General features: G+C 39.0%; 2 protein-coding genes across 6 annotated transcripts in view; both read right to left on the bottom strand.

Annotated features, from left to right (window-relative positions):
* ptpn12 (protein tyrosine phosphatase non-receptor type 12) overlaps positions 1–4,085 on the bottom strand; it is a 46,755-nt gene extending 42,670 nt beyond the window's left edge. For all 5 annotated transcript variants that reach the window (XM_061029765.1, XM_061029764.1, XM_061029766.1 and 2 more), the window contains exon 1: positions 3,525–4,085. In XM_061029765.1, coding sequence (XP_060885748.1) covers positions 3,525–3,626 — 102 coding nt within the window. In that variant the 5' untranslated portion in view covers positions 3,627–4,085. The remainder of the gene's footprint in view (positions 1–3,524) is intronic.
* Positions 1–12,162, bottom strand: part of zgc:113263 (uncharacterized protein LOC503753 homolog) — a 139,619-nt gene that overhangs the window by 101,847 nt on the left and 25,610 nt on the right. The window lies entirely within an intron of this gene.

Here is a 12,162-nt window from a genome sequence, read left to right as displayed (position 1 = left end):
CTGTTGACATGCTGCATGACATCACCTCTGATAGGCAGTCACTTGATATAATGCTGTACATTTAGAGGGTATGTGTAGCACCACTACTTTGACTAAAACTCACATGCTTCTGCCTTACACACTGCTGCACAACCTTTAAAATGTCATGTTTTACTTGATTTACCTTCTTGAATATATTTTCATCAAGTGTTTTTTTCATGTCCGATATCAAGTTATTTATTGCGTTCATTATCATCATGTAGTTTCCCAAACTGTGACGCACGGTGAGATGCATTGTGGGTATAAAAGGTGTGATTATTAATGTTCATCATGTTTTGCTACGTGTCCTTTCACGCCACAGGAGGCTCTAATGTATTTACAGCACATGCTCCAGAACGGGTCATGTTACCAGATCACTTGGCATGTATCCACACTTGTAAAAACTAAAATGTCTTGAAACTTTCCAGATGAGCAGCATGTGTGAACGCAAACTGCTGAAATGTTCACCCTTACATTTTTTTTTCTAAATTTCTCTGTTAAGTGGATGTGTAAACTCAGAAGGAAATATTCAGAGTGGCGGGGAGAATTAAGTTTTTATCACCCAACTGGTGCAATGATCAGGGACCTAATGAAGCTGTTCTTTTCCACTAGTTTGTTGATAACTTAAATACATCCAATCACACATAGCGTTGATATAAAAGCAGACTTCAGATTCTCACACTGTCTTTTGTAAATCATGTCTTGCCGGTCTGTCTGAAGTTATTCAGGTGCATACACATCTTTGTTGATGTTAAAGTTATAGAAACTCCTTAAAGGAACAGCACTGAAATTATTCTGAAATCCAAAATGGGTCCGATATTTTTTTCTGACAGGAAAACCTGCCGACTTCATACCAGAACTTGAATTTTTTTCACACTTTGATCAAATGAGAACATTTTTTCTTATACCAAAGTGCTGTAAAGGGTACTGAACAAAGCATATAATCGCTGACTTGTTGCCTTACAAGATCACTGTAATTAAGCCTATAAAACACATTCTATATATAAACAACAATGGGCAGTTAAAGTGGGTGTTCTGTCAGGGTGTTTTGGTGACTCAGTGAACTAAGGAGCACAGCCCATGCTCTTGTGGTATTCTGAGGTCGTCTACAGCAATTAAAAGCTTCACCAAAGCTTTGAAACGGTACAACAGAGCAGCAGCTAAAACGCTTATTGGCACAAGATTTCTGCTGTTTCTGCTTAATAATTTAGTTGAATGTCTTGATTCACTGAGATACATTTTCACTTGAAGCTCCATTTACTTGCATGCAATAATGCTGACATTGAATTTGTCAGGAGTTAACGAATTAAAGAAATAGTGCAAATTGAAGCACTTACATGTTCCAGAGATAGCATGCTGTTTGATAATAGCGCTACAGTCTGGAGGGTTACATGATAGCCAAAAGGCTAACAGGAAATATGTTTCACTGCAGAAAAGATTTATTGTCCTTCATGCCAATAAAGCTAGCTTAAGAGGAAACTGAACAGATATCACATAAAGACTCACAAAAAGCAACTGTGGTATCCTGTAAGGTTTTGGAAAAAGGGATTTTCTGGGTTCTGTTTTTTCAAACCACGCTTTTTGACCCTTAACAATATTCAAGATGACCTCGCCTCTCAATGCAGCAGAGGACTGTGGTTGTTGTAGGATGTGTGTAAAGTTATGAATAACATGTGGTGGTGCTAAAAGAAGAACCTTTATTTACTCTGCACAATGACTGAATTATAATTTTAAAATAGTTACATTTATATTAGACAATTACTCAAACTAGCATAGATGTTAAAGTTTTATTTGATCACATGATAATGAGATGAACCGCTGACTGTCTCTAACTCATCCAAAGAAGTACTTCCTAAACCGCCCTCGTAGTTCGGGTTTTTGTGCAACATCCTCTATCTCCCTTTCTTCTGAAACACTCATTTGAAGATCAGGACAGATCACATCATTAAAAACTCACACAAAGTTTTCCTTATTTCAGAATGTGATCCACCTATTCAGCGAAAGAGACACATGTAGAAACTGTGTAGCATTTATCCTTTAGTGTGCCATGGTGTTGATAAAGCTTCAGTTGTAAAGCCAGAACAAAATGTTATGAAATAGGCCAAGAAAGAATGTTGCAAGCTCCGGCAAGCAGCTTGCATGAAGTAGGGAAGTAGGGAGAATGTGTGTGTGTGTGTGTGTGTTTAGGTGTGTGTGTTATTGCAACTGTAGGCAAAAGGGTAAAAGTTCTGATGCTTACGAGGCTTTCAGCAAACAAACTGCAGCAAAATACAACTAACCAAAAACACTACTGAGGCCTAATGTATCTGAAAGCATTTTAGTATTTACTTCAAGTTACATGCATTAAGCGTGCACATGTTCTGTAGTTAGCAGTACATCCTGCTGTATCCTAATGAAAGCCATTACGCTAAAAAGACCACAGAATAATACGAGTGGTATTACAGTCATGGCTATTTCAGCTATTTCACAAGCCTGGGACAAGTCCTATTTTGAGTCCAGAGTTGCAACACAATAACATGAAGTGATACAGTGTGGGTTAACGTATGACTGCGATGGGCGAGCAGCTATCACTAGGATAATAAACTTAAAATGAACTACAGAACAAATAGAACATCTAGCATTAAAGGTTACACTTTGTGGGATGTTTTCTCTCAGAACTGTGGTTGCTTAAAGTCCAAATAAAATCAAAACCTTTTTAAATTTTCCCCATTTCATTTTTGCCATAAAAATAAATAATATTACAAATATGTTACTTTCACAATAAAAGTCTAATATCCCTGCTGAAATTACCTTTCAAATGTGCTCAAATGTTTAACAAAACTAGCTTGTTCATGTTGCTTTGTACTGCTTCTCGTTTGATAAAAAAAACTATAAACGGGAAACTGTTAATTATAAATATTGAGGGACAATAAGATTCCTCCAATATAACAGAGTAAAACTGTCACTTGTGGGAAACCAGAGTGTATAAATAACAATAGATATCAGTTAGCTATCCATAGATGGATATTTGACAAAAATGCATACAGCAGCAACACGTTCTTCTATTTCTGTTCAAGAGTACTACAGATACTCATAATGATAGGGTTAGGGTTAGAGAGTCTCCTGTGGGACAATGAATCATTGCACTGTATCCTAACATGCATGGTTAACAGACAGGAAGTCTTTACCTTCAAGCTAAAGCTAAGCTATGCCAACAACGCCATGTCAAAATGTTTGCCCAGGGCCAGACGTGACTGTGTGTTGTTCAGTTGTTGTCTCCTTATTTTGAAGAAACACCAGTAGAGACAATGCTAGGCCGCCATCTAAAGCCTGGAAACGGGAGGAAGAGGAAGAGGGCAGTGTGACCGCCCCTGCCTCACCTCCTGGGGGATACAGGGAACCAGGATACGGGGAGGGGAGGGGAGTATGGAGGGTCAGCTGGGACGAAAAGGTGGAAATTGTGAACGCAAAGGTGAATGCACATAAGATAAAAGAAGCTAGCTCAGCTCCTGTTCATTTTGACTCACCATGAAGTCGCTGCCGAAGTTGTCCTCTCCCCTCTCCTCGTCCCCCTCGCTCATGGCCTTCACCCCCTGGATAAACTTTCTAAGGATACCGGCTTGGTCCATCCTTCTGTATTTCTCGTAACGTATCCTTATCCTTTAAAAAGCAACCTCACCAAAGTAGCAAGGGAGGAGAACATACAAAAATAAAACAAAAACAGGGACAGGAAAAGCGGGGCAATAAATAAAAATAAATAAGCTTCACGGATCCTCCCAGAGAGTCATCGTCGGTTCACAGCACAACACCTTCTTTTTTATCATCGCCCCATGTTGTTTCTCCCCTTCCTTCTTTCTTCTGGGCTGTTTTCACTACGGTAACGGTGAGTCCCAGAGAAAAGCAGCAGTTTCTGCTACATACACAAGTTTACAACCGTGTCTGTACATAGACTGTAAACAGTTCGTCAGAGAAGAGAAATAAAGACAAAAGACAAAAAGCCTGAGGTCTGGTCACTCTATCTACCCCTCCCTGTCTACCTCGGTTGCCACATTCACACACTGCTGCTCGTTATTCGCTACTGGGGAACATCCGGACTGGGCAAAACCAAGGCAGGATAGGCCCCTCCCCTTCCACAATTTCCCTGCCTGTGATTGGACAGCTGATACCGGAAGTGAGAAACTCGCTGGCTGTGGTTGGTGCAGCTCTACCTAAGCGCAAAATCAGATTGGACAAGATGGGTGTCTGTCGTTTTGACACTACCAGGCATCGTCACTGGTCTTATGAATGACCAAATGACTGTACAACAACTTAATACCACAAATGACAGTGTGTTGATCATTTGTGCAATGTATTATATGAATAAGTGACGGTTTATTGGTTTGTTTAAGTATTTTTTCTATAGCTGTGTTCTTAAATGTTATGATTTACAGCCTTATTTATGATTGTCCCCGTTATTATTATCTAATTTGTATTATAGGTCTATCCTTTCCGATGGTCCCAAAACATATGATGCCCTTATGGACATTATAGTTATATTTTGCTATATTCTAATCCATCTGAATATTTCTCATGTGAAATTCCTAAACTCTTTCTACACATTTTAATTGTTGTAAAATTGCATATTCTGTTTGATAATGATCCTATAATAACCTGATTTAAATATGGAACATGTAGACTTTTTGTGTTTTTAAAGCATTGTTCTCATGTCAGAATTGATTCTTAACAAGTTCTGCTGCATGCACAGTGATTTTCCCATTAATGTTGCGTTTCAAAAGCAGCTCAAGAAAACAGGAAATAGGAATATAATTATTAAAAATAACAAAAAGTTAAAAATCAAACATATTTACATCAGTTAAATAAAGGGAGAAAAAATACAATAATAGAATAATACAAGGTATGTACATTTCCACTTGTGGAAAGACTTATTATCATTAAAAACACACACAGTGTGTAGCATTATTGATAATCCTGGTATTGTCTTAATTAATTCATGTTGTATTCAACTCTAGTTTAAAATCACTCAAGACTGACTTCTTATTTCAATGAAGTCTCCCGGCATGCACATAAGGCCCATCTTTTTGGTTGTGAAAGCTTTTCATTTTTTCGTTTTTTTGTATCCAACAGTTGGAGATGTGGATGAATTTGTCTAAAATAATCTGCTATGTAAGACCAGGGATGAACAATTTAAAACGTTTACTGGTGTCTGCCTCCAGTTAAAATAAAGCTTTAATGTGACAGTATTTCTGTTATGTAAGAGGTCCAGGTGGCTCCGGGTTTAATTCCTCTTAGAGTTATAGTTGGAGGCACATGTGTACAATCCCACTAGGTAGATAACAAGCTCCACATATCCACCATCATACATGTTCTCAACTGTCAACTGTATGAAGAGATTACAGCAGACTAATCTGTGTCCTGCAGTTTTACAGCTGTTAATGTGCACACACAACACACACACAAGAGAAACATGGATGGATGGAATCAATGGATGGATGAATGGACCGACGGAAGGACGGACAACAAATAACTGTGACTTAGCAATGAATTTCTGGAGACCTTCGGTGTATATCATTATAGCAGTTCAAGTCCATTTACCATCGTACCATTTTGCTTTTGTTACAGTTTTTAGATGTTAACCTTCCACCTGGGGCGGTTGTGGTAGAGCTGCGGTTTGATCCCCAGCTCCTGCAGCAACATGTCCGATGGGATTGGTTACTTCTGATGGTCTCATAGCAACCCCTGCCATCATCATGACTGTTACATAAGATTATTAGGGTGTGCAAATTTTAAGCACCAAGTTCATTCAGATTTAAAGAAAGAAAAATAGTTGAGCTAAATGGAGAGACACAGAGATGGAGAAAAGAACAGAGAATAAAAAAACATTTTAGGATTCTGGCAAGAGTTTTCAGGGGACTCAATAGACACTTATGCATGATTAACTGTCCTCACAAAAACCCACACACACACAAAGAGAAGGGGAATTGAGTGACTTTGTTTTCCTTTCGTTCTACCAGTGACAACAAACAAACCCGTCTATTCAGTGTGAGTAGAGAGAGAGGAGAAGGGATGCTGTAGCTGAGCCAACAAGCTTTCTCACACAAACTGCTTTTTGTTGCTCCACTCTTGAAACTTATGTGCTTGTTATCCACAGTAAATATTTTACATTTTCTTTGCTTTCTTTTCTGTGTTTCTGTCCTCTTCTTTATCCTACACACTTGAGAAATACCATAGAGTTCCATGTCTGAAAACAGAGCCTTGCCTCTGTAGTTGTTTTTCTATTTTCTCTCCCGATCTTGTTTAATTTGATTCCTCCTCTCATTTGTATATGAAGTGGCTAAGTCCTTAGCTGTGTACTGAAAGCATTGTTTGTTTGTTTGCCTGCATCAGGGATGCAACAAATGAATACTTGCATTCATTCATGCATTCATTTTTCAACTTACTAATGAATCATTTGGTGTAAGTGGCCCATTAGACACTTTTCTGGAGTGGCCAAAAAAAAAAAAAAAGAATTGCCATATTTCCCAGTGATCTTTAAAGCTAGGACTTTTACTTTGCACCATGCTGCTGTAAAAGAGAAGTCGGTTGATGTTTTAATTAAAACAATTTTGCATTTAAGATATTTTCTTATGCAGTTTGGCTCTTTTAAACCCCTCCTGCCTGAACCCAGAATAAAATAGGTGGGCCAAATAGCCTTTAACCTAAATAATGATCTTTAAAAAAAAAACCTTTATCATCCATTATGTTGCATTTTAATATTTAATTTATCTGGTTGTTAACAATTCCCTAAATAAATATTTCTGTGGCTAAGTGAAAAAAGGGGTCAGGTCACAGACTGCTTGTTGAATAGGTCCAATCTATTAGATGTCACTTAAATAACCCGTTTTAATTTTTTGCTTTACACCCAAGGATACATATCAGAATGTGATCTGGTCTGATTTGGTTTGCTTGTAGATTAAAAAGAATCTTTTACAAGCAGCAGCTTGGGAGTGATTTTTGATGTTAGTATGAAAATTATGCTTCATAATTGAATTCATATAGAGGAAGAGTTCGATACAGATTGATTATTATGGTACAATTTTGCTTGTATATTAACAAAAAAAAGTCCCTATAGCCTTTTAATATTTGGGTTAATGTATTGTTTTAAAGTCAGTAAGTTGGGCCTTTTCTTCATGTCATACTGTCTGATGGAGTCTAATCATGTGGCTGCTTCATTATGTGTGTCTGTGTTTGGGGTGGGATTGGTTTCTTTCTTGCACAGTTCAGTAGAAACAGGTCAAGCAGACTGATGGGATGAACACACACCAAAGAGTCCTCTACTGTACAGTGTGTGTGTGTGTGTGTGTGTGTGTGTGTGTGTGTGTGTGTGTGTGTGTGTGTGTGTGTGTGTGTGTGTGTGTGTGTGTGTGTGTTATGTGGAATAATATTTTAAGATTGTGGCCTCCTGAGTCCCTCCCCCTTCTCTCTACCCCTTCCTTTTCTCAGCACTGGTTCTAGTTACTCAGCACTGTAACTGACCCTGACCTCCGACCTCTCTGTGGAGACGAGAGAGGTCGGCTGCACAAAAACGTCACAACAAACATCAATCACATATCATATTGTATTCCCCCATCCCCCCCCCCCCCCCCCCCCACCCCCCACATATAATTTATCCTCAGTTATATTCTTTCCTACCACCATTCCCTTACTCTGTCTCCTTCTGTAACTTCTTTTATTCTAGCCCCCCGCCTTATATATCTACTACTCTCCTTGTCTCCCACTTTTACTCTCTTCTGTTCTCTTTCTTTTCTTTTATTTTATTATCTCTCTCTCTTTCTGGTATGTGCTGCCCAGAAGCAGCTGAGTGGAGGAATGCTGCTGCAACAAGCCCATACACAACCCCAAGGGAGGGAGGCTCCCTACACAAACACAAACACACACACACACACACACACACACACACACACACACACACACACACACACACACACACACACACACTATTTTTCTCATGACATTTGTTATTTGACTTTGGCATCTCACTGCTAGATGTTAAACTCCCTTCTTTCTGCAGCAGGAGACACATAGAATGAAGCTGCATGTTTATGAACATTGCAAGATCAGCATATCAGGTCTTGACAAACATAAAAAAACACACACACACACACACACACACACACACACACACACACACACACAGCCCGTCTGTTGCAGTAATGAAGACTGGTAAAAATGTCTGCCCTCAGGGGAGATGAATGACTAAGTAGTATGTTACACAACATTGCTATGCCTCCCTCTTTTTCAGACTGAGTCATTTACATCGAGACACGTCTGAATAAGTAATGCAGAAGAATCCAAAACATGCAACTTCAGCATGCTGACAAGCTGTGTTGCATATCTACACCCAAACTCATTGGCCACTAATGGATCCCTAAATGGTTGGATGAAAATCTTAATTAGAAAAAACACTGGGGCCTTTGCATTCAACAGTTATCAGCTGAAGAGCTGTTTGAATCTCTCCCTGCTGTGTTCCAGGATGTGAGTCCTTCAAGGTATATAACAAATCATAAGCATTGCACCAATTGATGAGCAACTTCGAAGATGATGCACTATAAAAATTCAGAGTGAAATCTGGCTATATTATCAGTTCATAATATAAGGATTAGCTAGGAGGTAGCTGAAAGCTTCTCTTATGTTTGGTAAAGTTACACAATATGGGGTTGTCAGGAAATCAGGTTTTTAATACTGCAACACAATTCTGGTTAAGATGAAAATACAAGTCCTAAGCAACTATTTTCTTATTTGTTATAACCAAAAAATGCACACTGTCTAATTTCCATGACTACATTGGAATAACTGAAACATTGTCCATGTATCAAACAGTATCCAAGTATTGAAAAAATGTAGACAACCTTACGCAATACAATAGCAGACACTTAATTCCTTGCTTACACAACGTTGGCAAGGATGTTTTTTTCGAACAAACGAAACAGGTAACATCACTTATTTATGACTTTATAGCTTCTTCCATGTCTTTCCGGTTTCTCACAAACAACTTGAATTGAAGCAGTTAAGGCAAGACAAGGCAAGTTTATTTATGTCGCACATTTCAACAACAAGGCAATTCAAAGTGCTTCACACAAGACATCAAAACATCATGACAGAGGAAAGAAAAGAAACATTAAAATAGAACATTTAAAAATCACTGAAATTATTAAATCTGAAAATATGTTCAAATATAAATAATTCAAATGAAATGAATTGAAATAAATAAAGTAAAAATATAAAAAGAGTTAAAAGTTACAGTGCAGTGTTAAAGTTTAAACACTGCTGTTTAATGAAAGGCAGCTGTAAACAGGTGTGTCTTCAACCTCGTTGAAGCAGTTAAGATGAGCATTTGAAAGTCCCAGCAGTATCCTGATATCTATAGGGGGAATTGGTAGCTGTGTAAATATGGTGAATGAAGGGATATCCTTTCAGAGGACTGGATGATCCAGACATCCAGTGGTGATCAGAGGACTTGGAGAACTTCCCACAAATGCACAGTATCAATATTGCATCTTGTACTCAAGTTCAGTTTTTTAGACATTTGTACATTTTTCAGGTACATTTGAACCCTATTTTACTCCTAATATTTTGGAACCAGACTAATTACTGAAGCTTACATGGATTTTGGGGGGACTTTTTATTTTTAGCTTGCATTAATCTTGGTTAAGGCTCTCAGTCATAAATCAAAGCTTGATCCAAAGGCAACTGGACTTGGTTGAAGATTCAACATTAATGCACTCAACCTTTCAAAAACCAACCTGAATAGATGGGCAAATATGTCATAGAAAATATTCTTCCTCTGCATTTCCATTGTATGTCAAATGGCGGGGTGTAGATTCAGCTTGCTCTGCACAGAGCTGGTAGAGATGGGCTTGTTTTTACCTTTAGTTAGTCAGAGCCCTCACTTTTTCATTTCTACCTCGGTAAAGAAGTTGAAGCAGCTCTTTACTTTAACCAAAGTGTTTTTAACAAAAAGTATCAATACTTTTACTTTGGTAAAAAATGTATGTCTTTTGATTTTGGTGTGATATAAAAGTACTGTATGTTTCCTAGAAACCCTGTATCTTCTAATTTTACAAACAAAACAGTCCACTCCACATAACTGAAGTCACATACACTAATTCAACAGCATGGCACAGAATCAACACACTCAGGCTTACTGTGTGTGTGTGAGTGTGTGTGTGACATGAGTGTGAGGGTGTGTGTGTGTGTGTGTGTGTAAAGAGAGGAATAAATGTGTGTGGTGGGTGATGTGGCACTACTTAGCCTTCTCGTGTGTGTTCCCGTGTGGGGACTGCAGCAACACCCTCAGTAGAAACCTAGAACAGATTCCAGCCAGCCTGTCTCTGTCTTCACCAATGTCCCACACACACACACACACACACACACACACACACACACACACACAGGGGCACAAGTGCAAAAACACACACACACACACTCTGGCAGGCGGCCAGACATTGGCGGCTGGACGATTTAGGCACGTAATTACTGTCCTAGCCTTTCAAAAGCTGTGTGTGTGTGTGTGTGTGTGTATGTGTGTGTGTGTGTGTGTGTGTGTGTGTCTGAGCCTTTTTAAGTGTATTATGTGTGTTTTGTATGGAGTGTGTTCATGTCATTGACACTATCACATGTTCTGCTTGCATATTGACACATTACTGTTAAATTACATAAAAGGCTTATGTTGAATCCAATGAGACAGTAGATAATGTCCAGAGAATATAAAGACCGCACAGACGAGCACATTATAAAAGTAAACAATCATTGACTCAAATACTTCTCAGGCGACTCCACTTGGTTGAGCATCATATGATCCAGTGGCTCCATCAAGTGGCAGTGCAAGTAAATTGTGAGTAATGTTGTGAGGACATAAGGAAGGGGGCACTGAAATGCTGTGTATAGGTCACACCTACCCATTTACACCCATTCACACACTGATGGTAGATGTTGCTATGTGTCCATCACTATTAACTAATCCCATTCATACATATTTATTCTACAATTCTACAATTCACTTAGCAGACGCTTTTATCCAAAGAGACGTACATCAGAGAGTAAGAACAACACAAGCGAGGATCTAGAAAAAAGGGAACAATGTCAGTAAGAGCAAACGATCAGCTTTGAGTCTGATTGGACACACAGGTGTTGACAGGAAGTGACCAGAGGCAAAGCACAACATTGAGGGCAGTTCTTGAGAGCTCTAATCAGTATAGAAACCATCTTATAAGTCGTCGTTATCAAACAAAAACCATCGTCATTACCATCATCATCATCAATAATATGGAGACCATCATCATTAAGTTAGTAGGTATTCATGAAAGAGCTGGGTCTTTAGCTTTTTCTTAAAGGTGCAGAGGGACTCTGCAGATCATATGGAGTTTGGTAGTTCATTCCACCACCGGGGAGCAACAGAGGAGAAGAGTCTAGTCAGAGACTTAGGACCCTGTTGTGAAGGTTGGATCAGACGCCTTTCATTGGCAGAGCGTAGTGGGGGGGGGAGGGAGTGTAGACCTGGATGAGAGAGTTAAAGTAAGGAGGAGACGTTTCTGTGTCTGTTTTGTTAGCGAGCAGCAGAGTTTTAAATTAGATGTGAGCAGTAACTGGGAGCCAGAGTAAGGAGATGAACAACGGAGTGACATGTGCTCTTTTAGGAAGGTTGAAGACCAGTCGTGCTGCTGCATTTTGTATCATCTGCAGGGGTTTGATAGATTTATATGCCGCTGATGAAGCAGCTAGAGCAACTTTGGGTTAAGTGTCTTGCCCACGGACACATTGGACATGTGGCTGCAGGAGCCGGGGATCGAACCTTCGACCTTCCAGTTGAGAGACGACACTACCAACTGAGCCACAGCTGCCATGTGAAAGAACATGAATCTGTGAAACACACAGGCTACTTAAAGTTTCTAATGACTACTAACAGTTAATTTGGCACTGGATAATTTGCTGATAATTAAATAAAGGGATATGTAGTAAAGGTAATGTCAATCCAGACACATTAATTGGCTACTCATACATAACGCTTACAGGGATAATAAACCAACTCTAAGTGATTTGAAAAGTGGTACTACGATGATCATCAACAAGCTAATAGTCATATCAGTGCCACAGACATCAAAGATCCACTTCATGCTAGGACAAGCTTTA

This window comes from Labrus mixtus, chromosome 22, assembly GCF_963584025.1.
Source record: "Labrus mixtus chromosome 22, fLabMix1.1, whole genome shotgun sequence".
Lineage (NCBI taxonomy): Eukaryota > Metazoa > Chordata > Actinopteri > Labriformes > Labridae > Labrus > Labrus mixtus.
This window is presented reverse-complemented; position numbering and strand designations above follow the sequence as displayed.